This window comes from Henckelia pumila, chromosome 2 (assembly GCF_033568475.1).
Source record: "Henckelia pumila isolate YLH828 chromosome 2, ASM3356847v2, whole genome shotgun sequence".
NCBI lineage: Eukaryota > Viridiplantae > Streptophyta > Magnoliopsida > Lamiales > Gesneriaceae > Henckelia > Henckelia pumila.
The window spans coordinates 131,963,322-131,990,009 of record NC_133121.1 but is presented as its reverse complement, the minus strand read 5'-3'; the positions used below and the strand labels follow the sequence as shown (position 1 = coordinate 131,990,009).

General features: G+C 35.3%; 3 protein-coding genes across 9 annotated transcripts; 2 read left to right on the top strand and 1 right to left on the bottom strand.

The window, feature by feature from the left end:
• Positions 1-289: 289 nt before the first annotated feature.
• On the top strand, positions 290-2,529 carry LOC140880222 (uncharacterized). 2 transcript variants are annotated; one of them, XM_073284483.1, is made up of 3 exons: positions 290-1,264; positions 1,513-1,568; positions 2,359-2,529. In XM_073284483.1, the coding sequence occupies exons 1-3, from the start codon at positions 613-615 to the stop codon at positions 2,527-2,529; spliced, it is 879 nt and encodes a 292-aa protein (XP_073140584.1). In that variant the 5' UTR covers positions 290-612. The 2 variants fall into 2 exon arrangements, with proteins under 2 accessions (XP_073140584.1, XP_073140586.1); XM_073284485.1 differs by having other exon boundaries at positions 292-1,234.
• On the bottom strand, positions 2,213-6,260 carry LOC140880221 (uncharacterized). 4 transcript variants are annotated; one of them, XR_012149612.1, is made up of 10 exons: positions 6,123-6,260; positions 5,321-5,533; positions 5,059-5,250; positions 4,778-4,978; positions 4,555-4,635; positions 4,096-4,225; positions 3,384-3,473; positions 3,191-3,298; positions 2,648-2,832; positions 2,213-2,543 (listed from the first exon to the last, which is right to left on the bottom strand). XR_012149612.1 is itself a non-coding variant. In XM_073284480.1 (9 exons), the coding sequence occupies exons 1-8, from the start codon at positions 6,213-6,215 to the stop codon at positions 3,222-3,224; spliced, it is 1,077 nt and encodes a 358-aa protein (XP_073140581.1). In that variant the 5' UTR covers positions 6,216-6,260; the 3' UTR covers positions 2,213-2,543; positions 3,191-3,221. The 4 variants fall into 4 exon arrangements, 3 of the variants coding, with proteins under 3 accessions (XP_073140581.1, XP_073140582.1, XP_073140583.1); XM_073284480.1 differs by lacking the exon at positions 2,648-2,832; XM_073284481.1 differs by lacking the exons at positions 2,648-2,832; positions 6,123-6,260 and adding an exon at positions 5,962-6,098.
• LOC140880220 (valine--tRNA ligase, chloroplastic/mitochondrial 2) lies at positions 6,228-26,654 on the top strand. 3 transcript variants are annotated; one of them, XM_073284478.1, is made up of 27 exons: positions 6,228-6,367; positions 7,966-8,053; positions 8,594-8,717; positions 9,350-9,433; positions 9,918-10,012; positions 11,226-11,317; positions 11,622-11,675; positions 12,167-12,219; positions 12,334-12,401; positions 13,234-13,309; positions 14,607-14,690; positions 15,661-15,809; positions 15,895-16,012; positions 16,086-16,202; positions 16,512-16,732; positions 17,745-17,834; positions 18,323-18,434; positions 20,576-20,686; positions 20,869-21,006; positions 21,531-21,581; positions 21,662-21,774; positions 22,986-23,133; positions 23,953-24,057; positions 24,153-24,254; positions 25,336-25,408; positions 25,556-25,722; positions 26,249-26,654. In XM_073284478.1, exons 2-27 carry the CDS (start codon positions 7,974-7,976, stop codon positions 26,375-26,377), a joined length of 2,754 nt encoding a protein of 917 aa, XP_073140579.1. In that variant the 5' UTR covers positions 6,228-6,367; positions 7,966-7,973; the 3' UTR covers positions 26,378-26,654. The 3 variants fall into 3 exon arrangements, with proteins under 3 accessions (XP_073140579.1, XP_073140580.1, XP_073140578.1); XM_073284479.1 differs by lacking the exon at positions 6,228-6,367 and adding an exon at positions 6,936-7,043; XM_073284477.1 differs by lacking the exon at positions 6,228-6,367 and adding an exon at positions 7,079-7,564.
• The last annotated feature ends 34 nt before the right edge of the window (positions 26,655-26,688 follow it).

Genomic DNA, 26,688 nt, shown 5'->3' with positions numbered 1-26,688 from the left:
AAGATTTGATCATTGTTTTCTATCATCTGTATATTGTCATGTCATCTCAAATGTTGCATGAAATGCCACCATTCATTACTCTGCTTCCTGTGCAAGAACACATATTTCGACTATTTCAATGGCCAGTATTTATCATCAAATTCCCCCACCTAATGTTGGGTCAAACTTGTATTAATAATTTCTTTAAATAAAATACGCGGGAAAGGATCCAACCACCTCGTGTATTTAGGGTCGTAAGATGAAATCCACATGTTCACAAAAGTTCGTTTCATTTTAAATTTCCAGGTTTCCAATGGAACGAAATTACATTTTTCAAGTATAATTTAACTCGTATGCTCTCATTTCACACGCAGCAAATTAGAACCATGGGATCTTGTTCACCAAAGACCAAATTTAGAGATTATTGAAAACAAATTTCAACATCAGATCAAACTTTACAACAATAGCCACAAAGAAAAGAGACCCCCTAAATCTAAGGATTGAATCTCATCTCCACCATCAAAAATTCATTTTGAATATTCTTTGCCATTTTCCTATCATTGATTACTTCTTTTCCTCCCTTCATTTTTCCCAGCCTAACTCTGCAAATTCAAGCTTCGATAGCTAATAATAATGGGCTGTGGCGTTTCGAAAATTGACGCCAGTGGCGCCACCACATTACCGGCCAAGCTCCGGCCGGTCTTCCTCCGTCGGCTGGAGGAGATTAAAAAGCGTAGGCATGCACAACCCCTAAAGGATTCAAAAGAGCTGCTTTTGCATGATATAGATGAGGAAGAAAATGCTTCCCATTTTTCATCATCCGAATATGACACTTCGAAAAATGTGCCATTACCAACCAAAGATGGCACCGATCCCTCAAAAAACGAGTCATTACCCACCAGAAATAGCGCAAATTCGGTTGCGAAATTTGAAAGTTCGAAGGGAAAAGATCCCACAAAGCCTACCGGAAAAGCTTCAAAGGAAAGTGAAGCTGCAAAATGCGATGATAACAAATGCAACACAAAAGATGAGATGCTCGCTGACTTTAGCCCGAAAATTAAGGTCACAAATGAACCCAAAAAGCCAGAAACTGAGGGTGGTAAGACCAAGATTGAGGGCAAGATTGCAAACATTCCGACGGACAAACATGGCGGTGAAGATGAGGATGGAGAACATGATAAGGAGAGAATGATTGGCCATCAGGATGACGACGCCTTTCCTGGCTCACCGAGCTTTCGAATATATTTCACGGATGGTATGGATGACGACCAGATTGACAATACTCGTACGCGACCACAAAGGCCAAGCTAATAAATCAAAACTTTAATTTACTATTCCACATTCAAAATATCATGTTCTAATCCCATTTTCTACATATTTAGGTGCATGCTGTATAGAAAAATAAAACATGTACCACACATTTGTATACATGAAAAAAATACGTGTTATCCATGGAACAAATATTTGAAATAATCAAGCTTAATAAACACATCAGAACCATGAATTAACTAATAGTATCTTGCTTGCCTGCAGGAAAGAATGATGCCTTGAGGAATGCAGGTTTGAGTGACGACAAAACATCAGTAAAGGTAATCTAGTTATTCTGAAAAACTGAATTTGCAAGACCAAAATATTTAGAACCTTTTTTGTGGTGTAACATCAAGTTTTGATTGGTGTAGTTTTGACAGGAGCTGAAGTGTTAATGATTAGTAAGATTTAAATTGTATTGTAAAACATCATGTGTAGCATGCTAAAATTTCAAATACCCGTTGGGCGACTACTTATACTCGCCTTCTCAAAATCTGTCTACTAGTTTTATAGGTTTCTAGCTAGTGTTGGATGGTTATCATAGAGTGTGAAACTATTATTACTACAGCTGCAGTTTTGATTGGATGGAAACTAGGAAAGTTTTAACTGAAAAAACTAAAAAAGAAGAGGGATCAACAATAAAACTGTACAAGGTCTATAAATTCATTGAATCAGAATCAGCAACACACTTTCTGGTGTTTCTAGCTACCTACTAATTTCAAGTTGATTTGACAGTATATTTTCCAGAACAATCAAACAACTCTAACAAGTAGTACTTCTTTAAGCTTCGAATTTTGTGTGCTATTTTATTTTCTTTGACATAATTGATTTTCTGAAATCTAAATGGAAAACGAGCTCGTATCCCACGTAAAAGCGGAGTCAGCAGACAATAACCACTATTCAAACAAAAAAATCTTTAAAACAATGTAACGATATTTCAAATATAAGTTATCATCCAAAATACATCAAGTCTGTCAGCTCAACAAATTTCTTACCCCCTCAACCCCCAACGTTTATGCCAATGAAATGTAATGCACACAGCCATATAATTTATTGTATGTCGTATTTCAGGAGTTACCCGTGAAGAAGGAAGCGAAGAGAGGAAGAAAACTCCAGAGCTTTCGAAAGGTGTTGCCAAAGGGAGGGCAAACAACGGTCATGAATCTGTTGAACGTGAAGTCTTGCTACTCATCACACTCAGCCCGTGATCGTGCCCATCTTCTCGCAGCAAAAACAGTTTGATTTGTGACACATGACTGAGAAAGAAAAAGGGTAAAATAAATTATTCGTCACATTTTTGCTACGTTTTTTAACGAGTAGCAGCTACTTGTAGCAGAAAAGATATAATGAACATATGTACCTGACATTGGGAAAAATAGTAGACCATAATTGCAAAACTATTCAATGATATCATGTCTCACTTTGTAGCCAACTGATTAAACCATAGATATTCTACTTTCTTGTATGCTTTATTTATCAAGAAACGGAAATCGAAAGAAAAACTTTCCCTCGTAAAGTTCCCACCCATTATACGTACCAGTGGTCCTAAAGGCTTAGAAACGGAGGAATCAGACAATCATTCATAAATCGAAATTCACTTTTTTAACTTTATAATTAATATGACGATGCTAAAAAAAAAAAGAGCAGCATATGTTTGGTATATGCATGTATAGTAAGACATCACATTAACTATTCTCTACATTTTCATGACAGTGGGAGGAGATATAATACGCATCAACGCACACAACTGAGTATGTCTGACACAGACAGAGTTTATGTTTACACAAAACATTTCAAATGGCAAATGCACACAAAAGAATACTATCTCTTTCATGATCAACTTTGTAGAGTCATGCACGGACATAATCATTTGTCAGATCAATGAAAGTGTGATGTCGCATACCTTTAACGTTTAAAGATTGACTTCATGATTATTACAACTGTGGCAGAGACCATTTTCCAGATTTAAAATCCTTGTAGAAGCTGGACCTTTTAGAAACAACAAAAAATACTGCAGCCAACACAAGGAATAATGTAAACACATCAGTTCAATTCACACAAATTTTTTAATAAAAAATGTGCCGTGATGGACTTACCAGGAATTCCAGGGATAATAAAATTGGGACCTTTCAGAATTTCATGAAGTGTTTTTCTTTCATCCACTCGGACCCATTTTGGATCATTTCCTAAAAAACATATTGTTATCATTCAGAAAATCCATCATCATCATCAAAGCACTACTGGATATTTAGTTGTAACTTCATTCAGCTCTTGAACATACACATTTCAGCTAATTCATAGAAGCAAAAGGAAAGGAGTACAAGACATATCACCACCACATCACAATCACCAATCTCGGAAGGTTTGAAGCAGAATTGAGCTTCTCGCCTCGTGAGAATTTGGTCAAGAACATCTGACAATAATATTTTGTTTCCTTAATGGTACAAGTTTTAAAATCCTTTCAAGCATTCCCTTGCATAGGAGCAACAAGGCGACACCTCCCATCCCACAACTACTTTTGAGTCCAAATACTTTCACATTTTTAAGTTCTCATTAAAACTCCATATAACTTCAAGATGCTTCTCATTATTGATAGAGGGACTCCATTCTGTTACTATATATTGTAGAAATCAATAAAGAAGTTGTAAAGATATCCCCTGTTGACTCATGATTTGTGCATCATGTTAAAAGTAATTAAATATAGATCTGAATATTCACATCTGAATAACATTACATTATTCAATATTCCTGTAATGATACCATGGATATTAGTTTCTCGAGGTAGTCCGTCAAATGACCGTAACATACCATTTGCAGCTGAAGTATGATTTACAACTGAAGTTTCCTCGGTGCCTAAATTTTCTAGATGAGAGGCAACCGTCCCTTCTAAGAGATAACATAGTATTTCTTTCTTGGATAAGCAAACTCCAGAACCAGCCTGTTGCAAAAAAGAGTAGATGGAATTAATATGTTGAAAAATTGCAATGGAAGCTTGTCGTGAGCCAGATATATCATCAACATTTTCTAACCGAATCTTGGACACATTATGCTTCTGGTCAGAGACAAAGATATACTTGTAAATAGAAAATCCCACCAGTGCAGAAAATTAATGAGCATATAGAGTTAAACAATAATTGCGGACAGATTTTCAAGAAAGTCAACTGTTTGAACACTAGAGAGTAGAGACCAGTCATAATTCTTCTTAGTTCTCAAGTCAACCACAAATAACGTTAAAAAAATAGACCAGCACAGTCAGTACTAGCTCACCTCATAATACAACTCAAGAGAATCACGAGTGTACTCATTTCCTGTATCCCAGGGCAAAGGTGGACTACTTTCTGAGAACATGTTAGCTAGCTAAGGACCACAAGAGTTTTTCACATGAAATCTCAAAGATAACTGTCACTAACATGTAAGAAACACAGATTAAAACATTTCTACATTCAAGTCAAAAAACTTATCATATGGAGAAAATGAAATGCCAGGATATCATGTCGAGATGAACCGAAAACCTGTCAGTCTCACAAAAATCCTCAACAATGTCACTGGACATAACTTCAGGATAGAGAAGAATAACTGGCCAGTGCAGCAAATTGCTTTTGTCTAACATTGGTTTCTTGATTCCAGTGAGTTCTTGATATATTGGCCTTCCCATTTTCAGTTGCCTATCTTCGAAGGAGGAGACAAGGCTCTGTAAAAAAATCAACGAGGAGATCACAAGCATGCAGATATCCAAGCATCCAGATATCCAAATCATAGTAAACCTAAAACCTCAGCTGCTGCCATGACTTTAGAAACGTCCGCTTCACGGGATTCTTGTTCTGATTTCTTAATATTGATTTGCTTCAAAAGTTTCTTTAATTCCTCGTTAGCAGGTGATTTCTGGAGACCCTTTTCACAATACACCTTTGCTTCATCCAACAAATTCAGAAATAATGATGCTTTGGCTGCCCGATAAAGTGCCTAAATGCATCACAATTTTAGTAACTAATCGAATAGCCAATACTCCACTTAATGAACATATAGGTACAACCTTAACATTTTTTGGACTTATTCTACTAGCTTCCTCAGCATCCTGAAGAGCACGTCGGTAATTTCCTAGGAGCAGATTGACATGAGCTCGATTGGAATAAAGAATGGAGTGTTCTGAATCGCCCAAGGCCTTCTGATTAATGGCCCTCGTGTAGCAATCAATAGCATCTGAATAATGCTTCTTCCCCATTTTCACATACTCGTTACCTTGGTCCTGGGAAGGCACAGAAAACCAAAAATCATTCTCCTCAATCGCTCGACCTTCTTTGAGTTCATGTGTTTTAGTCTATCTGATTGAGCAGAAATGATACAGAATCTTACAAGAGGTGGAAATTACAGAATGATCACAGCACTCATGTTCCATGGACCGGAAAACTTCCAACCTTCGAGCTTAATTTTTTCAAAAAAAAATACACGTTCCACCCACCCAAAAATGATTAGGCACCCACTCACCTAAATCTAACGAGGGTCTGTTAAACACACAACACAGAAAAAAGTAATCTTTTTTTTTTTTTTTTTTCTGGTTTCTTACTCTCTTTCCACACAGCAAACACTTCTCTTGGTCAATGATTTAACTTTTTTCAAACTTGAATTTCCATCCAACGAAAAGCATCCCATAAACAGAAATATGCGTGTACAAACCGTATTCAGTGATTTTTAAACGTGCAAATCCCGGAGAATGGAACATATATTTATCCATGAACTGGAAACCACAAAGCTAGCCAGAAAAAAACAATCCAATAACTAACAAAGGACATAAAACAAGCAGAATAATTCCGGAAACATGATGCCATAAGCGTGACCTTAAGTTCAATAGCAGCAGACTCTTTGAGAGCAGATATGGCTTCAAGGTCGAATATTTCATCGTTGGTTTTGGGTTCTGAACCAGTCTCCATCAGCAGAGCAATGCTTCAACCTATTGTAGGAACTTGGAATTCAACCAAGAAAACTCAGGCAGATGTTGCTGGGTACAATTGCAGCTGCTGTGCTGCGGGGGTTGCACACTCGGCCCACTTTTTGGGCTTTGGGTTTGCTATTAGTATTTAAGGTTAAGTGAACTTTTTGGGCCCAATAATTTTAGTTGTGTTTTTAAGCCCGATTCTATATTTATGTTCTTATTACTATTATTATGAACTGAACTTTATTTGATTATTTATGACTTTTGAGATATATTTTAGAATGGTTTGAAGAATATTAAATTACATTATTTTGAAAAAAAATTCATAATCACTTATAGGCCCCGTTTGGTTTCAAAAGTCAGGCCAAAAAAACACTTTTTTAAGTGCTTTTCAATTAACCAGGTGTTTGGTTGACCAAGCACTTTTTAAAGTCAAAATTAGAGCTTTTTTAAAAGCAAAAAATTGTAGCTTTTAAAAGCACTTATTTTAAAAAATCACTACAAAATCCAAACGGGCTCATAAGTTATAAGTTACAAACACTAACTAATATATGTCTTAAATATATTTATCTTTATGATTAATATGTTTAACAGGTTTAAATAAATATAAGAGATTTAATTTTACCATATATATATCATCATATTTACCATGTATGGAATTTTTTTATAGGTCATCTCATATTTGCCATATATAGATATAGATTTTTTTAAAATAGGTCATCTATAAAAACTCTCAATATCAATGCAATTATTTCATGAAACACATCATCTCAATATCAATGCACGAAGTTTATAACAGATCCTCTCTTCTTCATCTTTGATTCGGGTTAGAATTCGTTCATAACTTTATTACTGAAATCAATTTTATATGTCAATTTTTTTTTTTTTTTTTTTTTTTTGTGTGTGTTGAGTTGATCCAATTTCAGTAACCGAAATCAAACTGAATTAAATTAAACATCATTAGAATTATTGATCGTCTCACAACTACGTACATAAAATAATTTTTTTTTAAATTTTATTTTGGTTGAATTCAAATATATTGTTGAATCGGATTCAATCGAAATCGATGAAAATGGTTTGCCTACAAGAAATCACATATCGCCATCCAAAGAAGCCATCGTCCTAAAAGCGTTAGTCACAATTGTCTCACGTGGTCCGAAACCTCTGGTTTCGAAACAAAGTGTCGCAGTGGGGAGAAAATGGCTTTCTCCAGGCCCTCCCTCTTATCTTCTTCTTCCTCCGTATGCCACAGGCTTAACCCAATACTCTTCTCTTCTATACGATGTCGTCGAACCATTCCCTCCCGCTGTACCTTCACTCGTTTCAGGAGCAGACGCTTCTTCGCTGGTGAGCACTGTGTGTTCCTATTTCAAGAAAGAAACATATGTATTGATAACAATGACATATGTACTGGAACATGCCCCTAGAGCACAAACCCATCAAAGTTTCTCAGTCTGTAGTTGAGTTGGAGTTCAAATCTTTTTGTAGTAGAAGAATGAGATATGGCCGAGGAAGTTTTGTTTTTACCAATTCAAAAGACTGCGGCTGCGTTACCATAAGAAAATTCAAACGGGCTCGCCTTTATCGATTTTGTGTGTAACAGTATAAGAGAGTTATTGTTAACGAGTCAAGATTGCTTTTTTGATTCGAGCTGTTGTTATGTGATGATTATATTAGATATAACCGAAAATGGTTTGCTTTGGGGTTATTTTGTTTTGCTGAGATATTTTATTTTCTGTGATTGCTAGTTGCTGCAATGGAGAGCACTGGCGTATTTACTTCACCGGAAGTAGCAAAAGCATTTGATTTTGCATCCGAGGAACGGATTTACAAATGGTAGTTTTTCGTGATATCAATTTGTCAACTCAGTTTTTACTCTATATTCGATACACATTTACAAGAAATAGGCAAAATAAATCGAGTTGCACGTTTCATCTCAAAGATTCAGTGTTCGACTGTTTGTGAGCAAACATGATATTGATGCTGTAAAAAGAACAGTACTTAAAGTATTCCTCAATGCTACATGTTTTTTACTGGTTAGGAAGGATTGAATATGGGAATCTGGCTTATTAGAGCTTCGTAGGAGGAAATATGCATTTTGTTTATTATCATCATGTTTCCATGGGAATCGTCTCTGTATATTATATGTCAGGAATTAAAATTTGTTTAGTATGTAAAAAATGCCTCATCATTTGGCATTTTAAGATTTAGAACAAGTTTAAAAGAGGAAACCACTTCTTGTTTTCTGTACATTCACCATCTCATATCCGTGCTGACAGTAAAATATCTTTAAGGGAAATATGGTGTACTTATATATTAATTAGTTATTCAGTTTGTGTTGCTAAAAATAGTTGATTCTTTGGTATTGGATTATAGGTGGGAGTCTCAAGGGTATTTCAAGCCTACTGAGAGAGGGGGTGAACCCTTTGTGGTATCAATGCCACCGCCAAATGTTACTGGTTCACTGCACATGGGACATGCAATGTTTGTGACTCTTGAGGTAGGATGACATTGTTTCCTTTCAACCGTATGAAGATTTGAGGGCATTGACTTATCCTGCATGAAGATTATCCAAAGACACTCCAAATCCTGATAAAAACTTCATCATACACTAATTAAGGATATAAAAATTGTATCACGTGTGTACCCAAGATCAGTATGTGCACTACAGATTATACTGCAGATCGTTTGTGGTAGTACCCATAGCCCTCCACAGTTGACCATTCGCTATAGCGATATAATTAGTACGCTAATTCTTAATATAGCTTCTAAATGATGAAATTAATTCATGTTGCTGGATCCATTAGTGATTCTGATAATAAAAGATTCTGTTGCTCTCCAAATAAATTCTAAAGTTATTTTGAAGAACAGTTATATTTTCTTAACGCTTGAATCATGAAAAACTCACCTTTTGGAATGATAACGTGCATGGATCAAATTACTTTATCAAATTAGTTGTTCCTCTATTCCTCATCCCTCCCACACGTGTCTCTCTTCGTTCTTTACCCTCATCCCCCTTCTTATTTTTGTCATTACTTTATCAAAGTAGTTCCGTAGACGGTATGCCATACGGAAGTATTAAAATTTGAAGAATTGCATATTGATTTTCCAGTTTTAATGATGCATGTATAGGACATCATGGTAAGGTATCATCGAATGAAAGGAAGAACGGCCCTTTGGCTTCCAGGAACGGATCACGCTGGTATTGCTACTCAGGTTGATGACTGGATAAAATAACCTCTTTAGACAAACATTCTATCATGATTGAACTTTTGTACTGTAAGAAATGACTTTTGTGATTTTTCGAACTTGTATTATTAACCTGTTTTTTAAATTTACTTTTATGCTCTTTTAAAGAAAAAAAATGATCTAGCTATTGCTTGCTTGAAATGCTTACCAGTTTAAACATGTTTATCTAGGATTGTTGCATGAAGCTAAAATTATAATTTACTTGCTAATATTTTATACTCTTTTTTAATATATAGTGCAATTGGCAGATGAGTGACTATGGTGTTCAATTAATTGAATGGATCATACAATGTTTTTATGTCTATGAACAAAATTCTCGTTTCCTTTTCCTCTACATCACATCATTTATCATTGTATATTTTGTTATTTCTTCGATATGTTTTAGTCTACATTCTGATTCTTAAGGGAGTCCCTTCTATCCAATAACTTTTTTAGTGCCATATTTTTGCAGCTGGTCGTGGAAAGGATGCTTGTTGGTGAAGGAATAAAAAGAGTTGATTTGGGGAGGGAAGAATTTACGAAACGAGTATGGCAATGGAAAGAAAAGTATGTTTGTTCATCCTTCCTCCAGACTATTTTCTTTCATTTGTCCACTTACTCCCCAATCCATCCTTGGATTATTTAAATTGTCCTATCAGTCAAATGGCTACTGATGTTTATGAAAGTTATCGATTTTAATTTTCCCAGGCAACGGTCTTGTATTTCTTGTGAAAAAAAAGTTATGTTTAAATTTTGTCTCTTTTGTTTTTTCATTTTCTACTTTTGTTTCATTTGCGACCATTTAATGTTCATGTCAATATCATTGCCCTTGTTCCTTTTCCGAATTGCCCAGGTTAGTTGTGGTTTCCGATTTTTATTTGACTTTGGTCTTGCCTATGGATGATATGGAGGCGTGCTATAAAAACCATGTCCCAATTTTTTCCTTGACAGGCTGGAGCTTATAAGTGGATTTGGTGGTTCGTATATATATATGTTCTAAACAAAAGTAGGGCGGGTCAAGTTGTGGGCTCTGGCCAACTTGATCTATGTATTTTAACTGTAAAGAATTATGAAAATTATATTATTTTTGTCGTGATTGTAATGATGATTACTTGATACACTTCTTTGCTTCTTAAAAGAGACCTAGGGAATTGTCAAAGTTGTATAGGTTATTTACTGATTGCTTTGATGTTATTTTATTATTTTTCATGTCATTAATTTTTAGTGGCTTCTAGAAATACCTGAGGGAATAAGTGGGTAGATTATGAATTTAGTTAGGTGTCTCTGAATCGGTATAAAGTTGGGCCACTTTGCCCTTTCGCTGTTCTTACACATGTATCTTATGCCATGGGAGTATGAAGTAGGGGTGCATCATGTCAATGCAATGCTACTCTTCTGTCAGTATTTAGCTGCAATAATCTGTGCAAAAACTGCGTACACATTCTATGGTGATCGTGGAGAATTTGGTAAGGCACTGCTATTCAAGATCACAGGCTACCTTGCTAACATTCTAATGAAGAGCATATCAATAGGAGACTGTCCTTAAGTGTGTGATTAATCACAATAGTATATTTTAGAATTGGTGGAGCATTCTGGCTTCCTGCCAACTATTGCTGCTCAATGATTGTTGGATGATATGCTTCTCTACAGCATTCATATTCATATGTTTTATAGAATTATCAAACTTGGTAGTTAGTGGATTCTTTCTGTCTTATGTCTTAATATACATTTTTTCAACATTACTTATTCGTTTAAATGCACTATTCTCTGTTACTTCTAGGTATGGTGGAACAATCACAAATCAAATTAAGAGACTCGGAGCTTCATGTGATTGGACCAGAGAACATTTTACCTTAGACGAACAGCTGAGTAGTAAGGCAGTTCTTATCAATAAACGCTAATAAACAACACATCATGATCATATTCCCTGTTTATGTGGCCTTCGTGATGTCTAAGATAGGACATAATTTGGCCCCAAATCATAATTAAATGCTGGTTCTCATTTTATATGTTAGTCATTCGCAAGTTTGTTTGCTATTGTCTTCTTAAAAAGTTTCTCAAATGTACTCTTCTACGCATTGTGTTGTTACTCTAGTGAATCAAAGCTATGCTGCTGAGTTCTGTGTCTTGGTACATACACCCCCATGTCTGAAGCATATTTTCTTAACTTCTGCAGGAGCAGTAGTTGAGGCATTTGTTAGGCTTCACAACAAAGGCCTAATTTATCAAGGTGATTTCACAGTGCTCATTCAAACATTTGAAGACATTATGCAATAACTTCTATAAGCTTTTTTACATTTGAAAAAGAAGATACTGGAAATTGTTTGATCATCTGTGCAATGTTTGTTTTGTTAAAGGAAATGAGGAGCTAACTTATTAACTCAGAGCATGTTTGTTTGTATAATATCTATTCATATTTGCCAACTAGTTGTTGATTACAGGAGAAACCTATTGATTTTCTTCTCACTGTATTTTATAATTGAGGATTTCTTTGGATTAGTATTTTTGTTTATCCTTACTCAGTTTATGCTAAATGGCTTTGAACTCCTGTCCACAAAAACCTATGGTGTGAATTGGAGTGGGATTAATTGCTTCTCTTCACTGCAATATTAAAGTGTTCACGACTGTATCAGTATGAATGGACATTGAGTCGATTTAAAATTTTATCATTTTGGTGTTTCATATCCTGTATTATATGTGATAACAAAAAAATTGTTTCAGGTTCTTACATGGTCAATTGGTCCCCTAAGTTACAGACGGCAGTTTCTGATTTGGTATGCAAGTGCCTAACTTGATACCTAGTTAACAACATAGGACTAATTCTCTGTTCATGTATACTGTTTGTCTTTCTAATGCCACCCCTTTTTGTCAAATCAATATTTCTGTAGGAAGTGGAGTACTCGGAGGAGCCGGGTGCATTATATCATATAAAGTACCGTGTTGCTGGTGGTTCAAGGTATGATCACCCATCTTCTCTTAAAGTTTGATTCTGTTACTTTTTAGATGACTGGTTCACTAATATTTGAGTTTAAGCTAACTGATCAATTCACTAGTTACACAAAAGACTACTCTTTGCTGGACATCTTTTTTATTTAAGCTTTAAGTACATGCTGGGTAATATGTCAAATTAAGCTGTCAAGTGCATTATGTCATAAATTAAGCACGCATCTCACCTTAAGCATTGCTCTTTGCACCTCTGCTCTATGACATCTATGAGCCTTGGTGCATGTTGCGGTTCTAAAAACTACGAAAAAGATCGTGAATATGTGGTCAGTTTTTGGAGAATCTTTTTTCTTTCTGCTTGAAAGATCCTTGTGTAAGACTTTTAAGACAATTGTAGATAGAGACTGTTCAAAATAAAGGATTTAAAGAATGGGAACATTAAAAAACTGGAAAAATCGAATTTTAGATCGCGTCATGAAGTACATGCTCATCGTTTCAGATTGATAAAAAAGACAACAAGAAAGTGAATAGGCAAAATATAATTATATACATACAGTTTTGTTATCCTGCACACTAGTGTGTTGGGTAATTTGGCTGGCGCCCAAGTGTCCGTTTTGTTCATTTTTTTTTCTAAAACACACCACTGGGTTTTTGTAGGCGCCCAAGGATACCCTGCACACCCAAGGATATATGTGGAATCATGCCAAAACATATATATACATTATAGATATGTATATATATGTTTTGACATGATTCCACCGGTTGTTAGAGCTAAAATTTGTATTTATCTTATTTGTATTTAATTGATATTAATCCTATGTAGGAACATTTTCTTTACCTCACAGGAGTGATTTTCTGACAATTGCAACCACAAGACCCGAAACTTTATTCGGGGATACAGCAGTAGCAGTGAATCCCGAGGTAACTTATTAGCGAACTATATCCCCGAAAGATGATTAGTAGTAGATCTTTCATCTTTGTTATTTTCGTTGGTGCTCAAGCCTCAAAGTAAGCTGTAATTTCTTTAGTGACTTGCTTATGGACATTTTGGGTGAGGTTAACTCATTTGTAATCCACCACACGACTGGTTACTAAAAAGATTAGTTTCGTGAATGATTTAGAAATGATTTTGAGAATATGTGTTTTACAAAATCGCATTGAAAAATGTGATATTGGCTTGGTTTTTTTTTCTGTAAAACACCTTTATTGTAGATATTAAGAATTTGTTGGTTGATGACATCGCATCACATGATATAGTAAGAGAGTTTTTGGCAAATTATGAAATGGAGTATATGATGTATGTTTGGTTTTATTAGGGAACTTTTTTTTCTCTGTTTCCAAATTTTGCCAACATGTTTCCGAGATGCCCCGAGACAATTATGGTCATAGGGGTTCTAATGGGATCCAGATCACATGAGATGAAAAGATATTCAACTCCAAGATGGGCTTTAATCATTTTGGGAATTAGTGGCGATGTTCTAGAGGTGAAATGCAAACTGAGGTTTTGACCAATCATGTTGATATATTGTGGGCGATGTTTAAGTTGTGAAATGTTTGTAATGATGTGTTGTGGCACTAAGTGTCTGTTTGGAAGTTAAATGAGCAAAACTGAGAGACTTTGTTACTTGGAAAGAGGTTTTAAACTCACTAGAAAGGGAGAGTTGGGTAATATGGAATGTGGAGGCTCACAACAAGGTACTATTTAGTAAGTAGTTGTGGAATTTGTCTTTGAGGAGAATGCATTTTATCACAGAGATATAGTAGGAAAATATATGACTGGTCTAAGGTATGGATGATTGGATGTTCACATGTTGTCAAAGAGCATTTTCCAAGTGTCTTTGTAAAGCAATCTGGGTCCGACGTGATAAATGTGAGAATCGGGTGAAATAGAAAGCAGGAGATAGATTTGAATTTCTCAATTGCATTGCTAGAATGTGCCCTGGTATAATTTTCCATGGCATGTTTTGAAAATTAGTTTATCTTTTGGAGACGGTCGACGGATTATATGTTTGGAAAAGATAACTTAGAAAACTATGAAAGCTAATGATATTAGCAACTACTTTAGAGTTGTGGTTAAAAGACAAAAGTGATTTTCAAATATTTTTCCCTCTGTTTCACATGTTTATCGCTGTCTTTTGTGCTTCCAATGTCTTCCTTTTAAAGGCTATCTTTATCCTGTCAGTTGTGATTGATGATCTTTTTGTTGATGTTTTCTTAGGATGAACGTTACTCGAAGTACATTGGAAAGCAAGCTATCGTCCCGATGACTTTTGGTCGGCATGTGCCGATTATTGCTGATAAGGTAAAATTTCTCTTTCAACGCTGACTGCATTTTGCTGTTGTGACCATCTTTTAATATGGTGGATTGGACACATATATGGAAAAATATCTGATGGATTATAAGAGCTCGGAGATTTGTCTGCGCATATGATATTATGATGTTGCAGTTTTTTGGTCAGTACCTTGGTTTTGTTTGCTCAAATCTGCTTGCGACACTGAAATGAAAAACTTGTTTTGTTTGCTCAAATCTGCTTGCGACACTGAAATGAAAAACTTGTAACTGAGTATTGCGTCACTGCTAATGCGTGTTGTTTGCACGTAGAGACCTGTTTGAATCCATTGTAGGTATAAACATACTGATTTCAGCGGCAGAGCTCTTTCATTTTACCATTCCCATCCAGTCCTGGCCATTCTTTTGAAAATGAGTAGACAATTATTATTATTTGGTCAGTGTCCCATTAGTATTATTGTTGCTGTTGATGTTATTATTAGTAATTTGGATTTTGGAATGATGTTTACTAGCAAAAGGCTATACCAATAAAACTCTTACTAGATTATAGTTATAGCTGTAAAAAGCACAAGATAATCCTTACGCAAATTTTTTTCAAATGTCTTCAAAAGTGCTCTTCATATCTGGTCTAGATCATTTGCAATATGATATTATTATTATTGGACTGATGAAATTAGTCTGTTGTTTAGATTTTAGAATGCTATGCCGTAATCTGCTTCATTTTGCTGTTTTCCAAAAGCCTTTATTCCATTTATTAGCATTGACTTTTCTTTTGAGCCCATACAGTGAAAGTGAAAGCTTTGTTACTATGCTGTAACTACAATGTTATCAATTTATTTCATAAGATGCTTAATAACTTTCAGATTGCCATCAGGTTTCTGGTCCATTTTAGTTGTTATTATTATTATTATTATTATTAGAAGTGCTCTTAGAACTTGAATGGATCTCTCTTTCGTGGACATAACATCTTGTTGATGTGCAGTATGTCGATAAAGACTTTGGAACTGGTGTCTTGAAGATAAGCCCTGGCCATGATCACAATGATTATCTTCTGGCTCGGAAGCTTGGTCTTCCGATTCTTAATGTTATGAATAAAGATGGGACTCTCAATGAAGTTGCTGGCTTGTACTGGTAAGTGATATTTGAGTCTGTTTAAAATGTGGATCAAATAACTTTTTACTCTGCCTTGTATTTATCAATTGCAACTGATATTCAGTGGTCTGGATCGGTTTGAAGCACGAAAGAAACTTTGGCATGAGCTTGAGGAGACAGGATTAGCAGTCAAAAAGGAGGCTTACACACTGCGAGTTCCAAGATCGCAGCGTGGTGGAGAGGTGTGAAAATAGTGGATAAATATATAAGAGATGCATTTTTCCTTCTGTTCTCACAGAAAGTTCTCCTTACCAGATAATAGAGCCTCTTGTGAGCAAGCAGTGGTTTGTAACAATGGAGCCTTTGGCTGAGAAGGCCCTCAGAGCAGTAGAAAAGGGAGAATTAAAAATTTTGCCTGAAAGATTTGAGAAAGTACGTCATAGGTTATTGTAAATCAGTAAATCCTTCTAATTTGGTTTTTTAAACCTCTTTTTGATGTTTTAATGTGCTTATGCATGTTCCTATTTTATCGTAAGAAGCATTCTGGTCTGTTTGTTGCCTCATTAAAGTTGAGTAATATTTCTGCAAATTTTTAGCATAACCAAAACACAAGTACTGGCCTTAATGCTTTTAAGACTGTTATGGGCTTTCTTATTTTATTGGTTTTGGTTGGCTAATCTTAACTGTATATATTTGTATAAAGGGAGTACTTTATTTACATTTACTGCATGATGATGCTAGATATATAATCATTGGCTATCAAACATCAAGGACTGGTGTATAAGCAGACAACTATGGTGGGGACATCGTATACCTGTTTGGTATGTTGTGGATAAAGATCCTGAAGAGGAATACATAGTAGCTAGGAGTGAAGAAGAGGCCCTTAGAAAAGCACGTGAAAAGCATGGAAAAAATGTTGAAATTTATCAAGATCCAGATGTTCTGGACACTTGGTTTTCCAGGTACGTTAGACCATTTTTCTTTAATTGACTTGGCCGTTAATTTTGTACTTTCCTGTCTTTGTTTTTCGGTGTAGAAGTTGCCAATGCTGCCTGTTCCTTGAAAGCATATTTTCTGATTAGGAATAGGAACTTGTTAATATGTGGAGGAAACTATGGGGTTGAATAGGTAGTTTCACACTTTGTCAAAGCTGTCCTTAATAAAGGCGAACTAACCTCTTGCATAAAGCCGAGGTGCAGCCTGGCATGACCCTTCCGCTTGTTGGCACTCGAATCTAAGGCCCCGCAGTTCAGTTAGGTGTGTACCTAATATGCACTAGGGAAAAGGCTCAAGCCATGCCTTTGTGCTTGCAGCTTGTTTTTTTCCCACCAAATCCATGACAACACCGTTTACTGACGCTCTTTCTATTCCTCAACACAGTAGCAGTGAAGTTGGTTCTGTCCCATTTCTATGGTTGCTAACTTGCTTCGCTGTTTTAACTAATAATTGAAGCTTGAACCAAACGAGTTTTTTGGGTCTAATTTATGAGATTGGAATTTGGAACTCCATTAGAAGGCCAACCCAAGCAACAATAGGTAAGTGAAACAAAAAATGAGAGTGAAGAATTAAAGAGTGTGGGGACAGATGGAGATTTAAATCGGTAACAGAATGGTACTATTTAATTTTGAAAGATTACATTTATAGAATTGTTCAATTGGTTGAAATAATTTTGTGAAATAAATTCTTGAACCAATTGCGACGTTATCACATGTTATTAGTTATTACTTTTTACATTTTTTGTCATCTTGTCATTTTATCTTGTTTGATGATTTAGATGATTTCAAATGCTATATGGTTTTTAGTTAATCAATTACGCTAGATTTATTTTACTAAATAATATAGCAAGGTATACATTTTTTTGTTTTTGTTTTTTGAGTTATTTGACTCTCGATGCTTTTTCCTAAAAATTGATTTCAAATGTTGAATGACTGGAAGACCAGATGTTTGACCGAATTCTGTTTGCCTTTTTCTTAGTGCTCTGTGGCCATTCAGCACTCTTGGTTGGCCAGATGTATCAGCAAAGGACTTTAATGACTTCTATCCTACTTCAGTTCTTGAGACAGGGTATTCACAGATTTTACCTCTTCATTTATCTTTCTGTATAGCTAGTATTACCAATTGGAAGATTTCTTTAGGGTGGTGGCGTGATGCTCAATGTTACCGTTTTCTATTATCAAGTTTGGCCACTTATTATATTTAACTTTTGTTGAGTGCTACAGTAATAGAATTTACTTTTTGAAGTAGTAAAATCACCCATCTTTTGTACTGCACTAGAGCCTCGTGTAACTCATGTGATTAACTTCCTGACAATGAGGCGATGACTCATCTTATTTTCATCGTCTTCATGTAATTACTCGTTCCTGGCTTACTTGGTGCGGCAATTTATTGTCTTTTGTGAGGTGTCCTGTGCCCCCGGATTACTTGACATTTTGACATCTTATTCCTGATTTTCATCCAACTCATTTTACCTAATATAAATATTTTCTTTTAAATAAATTGTGTGTACCCATATTGTACCATGCTTAGATATAATTCTAGCTGTGTTTTGCCAGGCATGACATATTGTTCTTTTGGGTGGCACGAATGGTGATGATGGGGATAGAATTCACGGGGACAGTTCCATTTTCACACGTTTACCTTCACGGTCTAATTCGAGATTCTCAAGTAAGTTTGAAATTGGTGCTAAGATCACTGCCTCAACCGATGACTTTTAATCGAACCCCTTGTTTTCATAACGATCTTTTAGTAGTGTTATTTATTGTAAAGCTGGTTCTGAACATGCAGCTGCCTTGAAGCCTCATGTTTCATTTAGTTTTTGCATGGCATTATGTTGATTGAGCTTATCATTTTGTCATTGTTGTTTTTAAATATTATTTATTAGATTAGATGATCTAGCTAGCAGTACTACATTATTTGTTTGGTATTGTTAGTTGTGAGATCGAGAATTTGCCCTTTATCAAAAGCCACAATTGGTTGTAGCGGTGTAAATCAAATTTTTATTTTTAAACGCATAAGAACTCGAGAACCACGTTTTGGTTGCTCTCCTAGCAGGAGCAATTATTTATCACAATTATGATGAATTATCCTCTCATTGCAGTAACTGCCACCACCTTCTTGGTGAGTTGGCATAAACCTCTCTGGAGAACTTGGATTCTAAATCCAATAGAATCCAAGTACAACAAAAAATTTCCCCACCCCACCCCACCCCAAGTTGTACTAAAAAAAGGAAAATAATTGCACTAGCTCGCAACTCATAGCAATTGAACCCATGACATTGGCACCGGTACCTATTGTATTTGTAGTATTGAAAACATTTGCTTCTTTACCAAAAAATCTGACTTGTAACAGTTTTTTAAACTGCATAGCAGCTTAAACGCCAGATTGTATCGCTCTTCCATATGGAACAGAAAACCGTTGGATAATAAACTCTTATCTCGTTGAATAGTCAGTTATCTATTTAATTGTATTTTAAAGTGCTAGGATTAGATTGGTTTACTTTCTGATTTCTTCCTGATTTGTCGAGATAGATTTAGGGTAGATCTTTATAAATACTTTGTAATGTATTCCTTTGAACGATAAGTGAATAAGATTTTTCTTTTCTTCTCTCAACTTTCTCTTCACAAACTACAAAAAGTATTGCATTCCAACATTGTTTTATTATAATTGATCGGTATCAACTAGGTAACCGAAACATTGGACTTGTCGACTTCAGGACCAAAAGTAGGTCGAAGGAAATTCTATTCAAAGAAGTGAAAAGATTATGTGAGAGAAATTCTTTTGTTCCTTTAATTAAAGCTGACTTTATAAACTGTAGCAAGGAACTAATTTAATATTTTATAGCTTCATTTAAATATTTGTTGAATTTTCTAATTTTCTTTTTAAAAGGACCAGAATCTTATCAACTTGTTCGGACCTAGGAAAATAACCTAATGACCCCCTTTTATCCAATATTGAGTCGATGAATCGAGAGTTCATCTGCTAAAACTGGAGATTACAGGTTCAATCTGGAGGAAGAAACTTATGATTTCAGTATAAATAGGGATCCATTTTTTTTTAATATATATTTCATCTATTACTTGACTGGAGCAAAAATCAAACTCTTCATGAGATTCATAGTTGCCAAAACAAATATGATTACCTCGATAAGATATTCCCTCATTCTTCTTCCTTGATGTTTCTGGAATCTTGTACCACTTTCTTTAATTTCTCATTGCAAAATTAGAATTTTAAATCCAGTCCACTTTGTATGTATTGCAAAATTAGAAGTTGGCGTACAATGCAAAAAGAAAAAAAAGAAAAAAAGGGAAAAAAAAAGTTGGCATGCAATGTTTTAGAATGTTAAGGACTTACTCTATGTTTTTGCGTAGTGTCGTTACTTAGGTTTTTCCATCATCCAGTTTTCTGAGGTGGTGCCATTATGTAGTCGTTGACTCTTTGCCATTAGGAAAATGAAAATATTCTGCCAATTTATTTAATTCAAGACTTTGGGATCACGTAAAATTGATAGCTCCACAATTTCGGGCTTCCCCTAGTGGACTAGTTTTTTGAATTTCTTTACTTGGTATATTGCCAGATGTCGTCTGGTTATTCTGATGGTGTTGTTGATAAGTTGACTGATTTGAAGTTCTGGTTTCTTCTCAAAGAGGATGATTGATTGTCATCTGAGTAGTACTGTTAAATGCGTGGATACACACTTCCTTTTTGACTTAGAGTGGGACCTTGCATTATTCGTTTAATAATTTTTATTCATATGCTACTTTTCTTGAGCCTGATGCTGCTTTAACTTGATATTCACATTAATATAGGGACGAAAGATGTCTAAAACACTAGGAAATGTCATAGATCCCCTCGATACAATCAGTGAATATGGAACCGATGCTCTGCGCTTCACTCTTTCTCTAGGAACTGCTGGTCAGGTTTGTCTATCTTGAAATTGAAATTGTTCACTTGCAAAATTCTTTATCAGTCAAAAAGGAGGAAATTACAATAGTTTGTTATACTTAAACTTCCTCATTTCTTGGGAACTCATTTGCTTGTTATTAAGTACATCTGGCAGTCAAAATGGTAGTTTTCAAAACTTTGGTTTATGTTCTTTCAGGATATAAATTTATCTACCGAGAGGTTAACTTCTAGCAAAGCATTTACGAACAAATTGTGGAATGCTGGCAAGTTTGTGCTCCAGAATTTACCTGGTCAAAGTGATATCTCTGCTTGGAAAGCTATACAGGACTTCAAGGTTCCTTCGCCTCTTATTTTTCTCGAAATGTCATTTGATTATCGTTGCTCTAACTTCCATGCCAACAGCGAACGGCTATATGGGAAGTCATACCTTTGAAATATGCTGACGGGTTGTTCCACCATTGAACAGCCCGAGTTTCTTTCGGTCACATTTGGTTTGGGGGGCCAGATTTAAAACTTAAAGAATGTTCCCCTGATAAGCATACTGGTTGACTTTATCCTACAACTTATTTTATCCACTTAAGCTTGTTGATAATACTACCAACTGTATCTTCAAAAAAAAAAATACGACCAAATTTTATTTTATTTTTAATTAAGGGTTGGACATGCTATCTCAGTTTGCATGCATAATTCTTGAATTTAGGAATCATAATATTAATTAATTCATGGATCAGTCATTTACCAGTATATGAACATAAAACTCAGTCCTTTGTTCCTCTGGCTTATACTTCTGTTGGTACCATTAGTTGATTTAACACCTTCCTGCATGTCTTCACACTAAATAGATCAATGTTTTGACAGTTTGACATTGAAAAGGCAGTGCTCAATCTTCCTTTACCAGAGTGTTGGGTGGTAAGACTCAATCTCCGAAAACTGTTGAAGTACAGTCCATTATTTCCCTTCCTATTGTCATCAATTCTATTTGTATGCAGATTTCAAAACTCCATATGCTAATAGATGCTGTCACCATAAGTTATGATAAGTTATTCTTTGGTGATGTTGCAAGAGAAATATATGATTTCTTTTGGGGTGATTTTGCTGACTGGTATGTATTTTTTTTGTTCTTTTTTCCTGTTTATTTTAATTGCTATGTCAAGCTACAGATGTCCAGACTTTTAAATTTTAATTTATAATTTATTGTTAATTTTTCGTTTTGTTTCCTGTTTATAAACGGTCACAAATTTTAATATTTTAATAAGCTGATTCTATGTCATTGTCCAAACTCTCAAAATTTTCCTAGTTTAACTTGTCATATTTAATGATCAGAGATGAGATGTGAGTAGTGTGTAGTTTTTCAGTTTTATCTTCTCTCATATGAGCCAGTATCACATCCTGTCAATCAGTATGATGATGTCTTACTCTCCCTACCCCGGGTGGTCCAGATTAGAGCCACTAGAAGATGGGATTAATAAGGACCTCCAACAATAAACAGAACTGGAACAAAAAACTATTGGTCCTGAGAGTAATGTTCAGATTTGTAAGCTGTAACAGATTTTTTAATTTACACTATTGTAATTGAGTGCTCAGTATATCATCAAAAATTATTGGTCGTGCGAGTAATGTATAGATTTGTAAGTGGTAACAGATTTTTTAATTTACACTATTGTAATTGAGTGCTCAGTATATCATCAAAAATTCCCTTTGAGGGTAAGTATTGGCGCGCCAGCCCCTAGCATACTTTAACTGAAAGCAAAAAAATTATCTGTCTCTAACTCTTCACTACTTTTGGAGGTAATTTCTATAAATAACTAAGCATTTTTTTAAACTCTTGTCGTGACTTTTCTGCAAATTTTAGCATGACCATTTGAATTGGGAAAACAGAATGTCGTCTTTGTTCGATCATGAATCTAATAATTTTTTCTAGTTAACATTATAAAATGGATAATTATTTTTTGTCTTTTTCAATCATTGAGTCATAGTTGTTTCATATGCTATATTTGTTGAGAATTGCCATTGGGTAAGCTCTACACCCCTATGAAAATTGCTTATTAAATTAGTAATTCTAGTTTGAGCAAATATGGAGGTTTAGGTTATATATTATGATCTAATATAAATAGGGCCTTTTCAGTTGTTGATTTAGTCTGAGAATAGTTGTTTACCATGCTTGTGTTGTTATCCTATTTGTAAATTGTTGCATTACCATCGGTTTTTCATGTTGTACGATGTTCCATATTTCTCTTTGGTGCATGAAGATTTCCAGTCTCACAATATTTTATTTCTCCTCATTATTTCTTTGTTGGACTTATTTCTCTTTAGGTACATTGAAGCGAGTAAAGCTCGGCTCTATAACTCGGAAGGTGATTCACTCGCGTCTACATCACAGGCAGTTCTTTTGTATGTGTTCGAAAACATACTGAAATTATTACACCCTTTCATGCCATTCGTAACTGAGGAGATCTGGCAGGTACAGTGGTGTTTCACAATGTGTTTGGAAAACGTTTTGGGAAAAAAAGTGTCTTGCAAGATTGTATTGCAAAGTTTGATATTTGATTGGCTTTATTTTTTGAAAAATAGTCTTTATGGTAAATATCACGTCATGGAAGAATATGTTAAGATAATGATTTCTTATCATATATTTAGATCCAAAATGTGTTGTTAGCTATGTTTAAAAGTAATGTTTGGAGATACATAATCGAAAAAAATAGAGTTTTGGGAGATTAGAGAATGTGTTTGGGAGAATACAAAAATTACTGCAAATGCTTCCAAATATTGTCTGGCTTTCCATGAGAATTTATTAGTTGACCTTTCCTTATCAGCATCATCAGAACCATTTACAAATGTAATTGTAACCACCAGCAGCAAACATTTTGGTCTATGGTTTTGGTAATTGATATATTTGCATCGTGAAAATAATTCCTCTCCCAGAACACCTTGTACATCTCAACCTTTTCCTGTTTTCACAGTGACAGCAAAGGAAATATGTCATGTTTTTTTCAATCCTCGGCTAAAACATGAACTTCAGCCTTTTCGGACTCACTTTTACATTAGAGCCTTGGGATGATCTTTTTGTCATTACATGCAGTGCACGTTAATTTTGTTGCACTGTATCTTTCTGTTAAAATATTGGCAGATATGGATGGTTCCACTTCCATTGGATCATATTCTTGTATATGTCTTCTTATGCCTATTATTAAGACAGAAGGATGTCACTCCTTGTTATAATTTTAGATTTCAAAATGATATGCTTACTCATCTGAAATTTTGTATATTGTGTTTTCCAAAGTCATTGCCCTACCGCAAAGAAGCTTTGATTGTAACAGCATGGCCGACAACTTCTCTCCCAAGGCTAGATGAATCTGTGAAGAAATTTGAGAACTTACAGGCTTTGGTATTTCTTTTATTTTTCTTCATTGAGATAGACCAGTTGAGTTTCCTGATTGTGTGCTTAGATAGTTCTTTTTTCCATTGCTGGCCCGACCTTAGACCAGGGCAATTCGAAATGCAAGAGCGGAGTACTCTGTTGAGCCAGGAAGGCGTATACCGGCTTCTATTGTTGGGAATTCGGAAGTCCTAAAGTATATATATGTAAGTTGGTCCATCTCTTACTTTGCCTATGCTACTTGCATGAAGAAGAGTGGTATAATTGACGGTTAGCTTGATATTTCGACTTCCCATCAGTTAATAACTATCGTCTTCTGATTTTTTGTCTTTTAATGAAATACACATTGATTAGCAGCAGTAAAATGTTGGCACCTGATTTAAACCATGGAGAACAGAGTTACATTGGTTAGGTTCAATCGATGAGTGAACCAGTATTTTTCTCAATGTGAGAAAATGATGAAATATTTGTGAGGATTTTGATTCAAGTAGATGAATTGATGATCAAATTAGATATACTCTTTAAAAGAGCTAAACAGATAATAGACTTTGCACATTGTTGCTGAACGAACTTTCACTCGAGCAATAGAAGTATGCTATAAGATACTGTATAGGGTTGATGAGACCCTAGCATAAGGGTAGTACTCTTACACCACATCTAATGGTCAAATTTCAATTTGGTTATGTGGGGGTCCATATATTTTTATGGTCCCACGTATCCAAATCAATTTTGGACCATTGGATTCAGCAATAGGGTACCGCACTTATACTAGCATGAACTCAACCTGGTATATAGACAGTATTTCTTAGTTATTTTGTCATGATATTCAGTTATCTTAGCGCCACTAATAGCTAAAGGTGTTAGAGCAAGACAGACAGCTAGGTAAACTTTTACGGGCAGCAATATTCTCTTCTATTGGTGAAAAAATTCTCGAGATCTGATCGAAGAGAATGCTAGTAAGGCCACATCTAAGAGCAATGCTTAAATTCTTGCAAATTCCTGAATTTGTTTTCGAAATTTAAGAGGAGAATCGGACTGGGGAATCCATTGGAATTTGTGTTTGAACCTTTGAATAATCTTATATTATTGCGTTGTTTGCTCTTCATTAAACAAAATCATCTGGAATCTACATCGCTGACATTAACTCTTGTATTCTTTCATTTTCAAGATTTATATCCAGATGCAGCCTCAACGTTTTCTTTTAGTAATTATTAATAAATATCTCAGCATCAAATAATTGAATTTCTATCGCAGTTGTGGATATTACCTATTTGTTTTGTGATGCAGGAGGAAAGAGAAGTTTTGGCTCTCCTCTCCAGACTAGATTTTCACAATATCAGTTTTACTGAATCTCCCCCAGGTACCGCAGGAGAATTCTATTTTTTGAATTTATATAATTATTCTCGTTATCCGGCGTGTCCTCCATGTTTCTCGTTCTTAATTTTCATCCTTGTGGATTTAGACTGTATAATTACTGTTGCACATACTGACTTAAGATGATCTCTAGGTGACGCCAGTCAATCAATTCATCTTGTTGCCGGCGAAGGTTTGGAGGCTTATCTTCCTCTTGCTGCCATGGTAGATATTTCTGCTGAAGTGCAGCGCCTTTCAAAACGGCTTGCTAAAATGCAGACGGAATATGATGGACTCATGGCTCGCCTAAGTTCTCCCAGTGTGAGTTGTTATCAAGACTCATTTGATTTACCTTTTAGTTTGGGCTCACAAGCAGGAAACAATTGAAAATGAAACTTGAGCATGCCTTCACTCTTTGCTTCGTATGTCAATTTATAATTTCTTGATACAGCACATTCAGAGGAAATATGGGAACCATGATTTGAAACTATCATACTCGAGCTAGATGCTCTATTGTTGCGTTGTCCCTTGTTTTCAAATCATTAAATCGCGTTCATGTTTACTACAAGATCAGCCATGTTACCTTGTTCCCATGAACATAAGATGGACTGACTACATCGGCCTGAATTTCCGTTCGCATAACTTTATTCCCAATGTTTATTTTAAGTCTTCTGTGGCAACTACTGACCTCTTAAATGATCATGCATGTCTAAATCAGAGTTTAGATCTTCTTTGATCAAACAAAGCTCTCATCCTTGAGTGTTCTTTCTTAGATGGCTTTCTTAGATGGATTCTTTTGTCTGCTTAGTAACTTTCGAGGTCTCATGATTTTCATTCTTTGGTACAGTTTGTAGAGAAAGCTCCGGGGGACGTTGTTCGTGGGGTTCAGCAGAAGGCAGCAGAAGCTGAAGAAAAACTGACTCTGACAAGAAACCAGCTTTCTTTTCTTCAATCCACTGCTCTGATCGCCAAGTGAACTCGTCAAATTTTTTGCTGTCGCGGGCCACGTTGATTCTTCAAGGCAAGTCCCCTGGAACATGAGAGAGAGAGAGAGAGAGAGAGAGAGAGAGAGAGAGAGAGAGAGAGAATCATTATTCTGTGACCGTAAGCTTTATGTATATGGTATTCAATCTTTAGTGCAAAGTATTATTTTTGCCTCATTCCATTTTCCATATATGTTATACGACATTGAGGTTGAGGTAGGATATGCCATTTTGTATTTTTGGTGCTGCTAATAGTTTTTTCTTGGTGCATCTTCTGATTTTTACAAATCATATTTAAAATTAG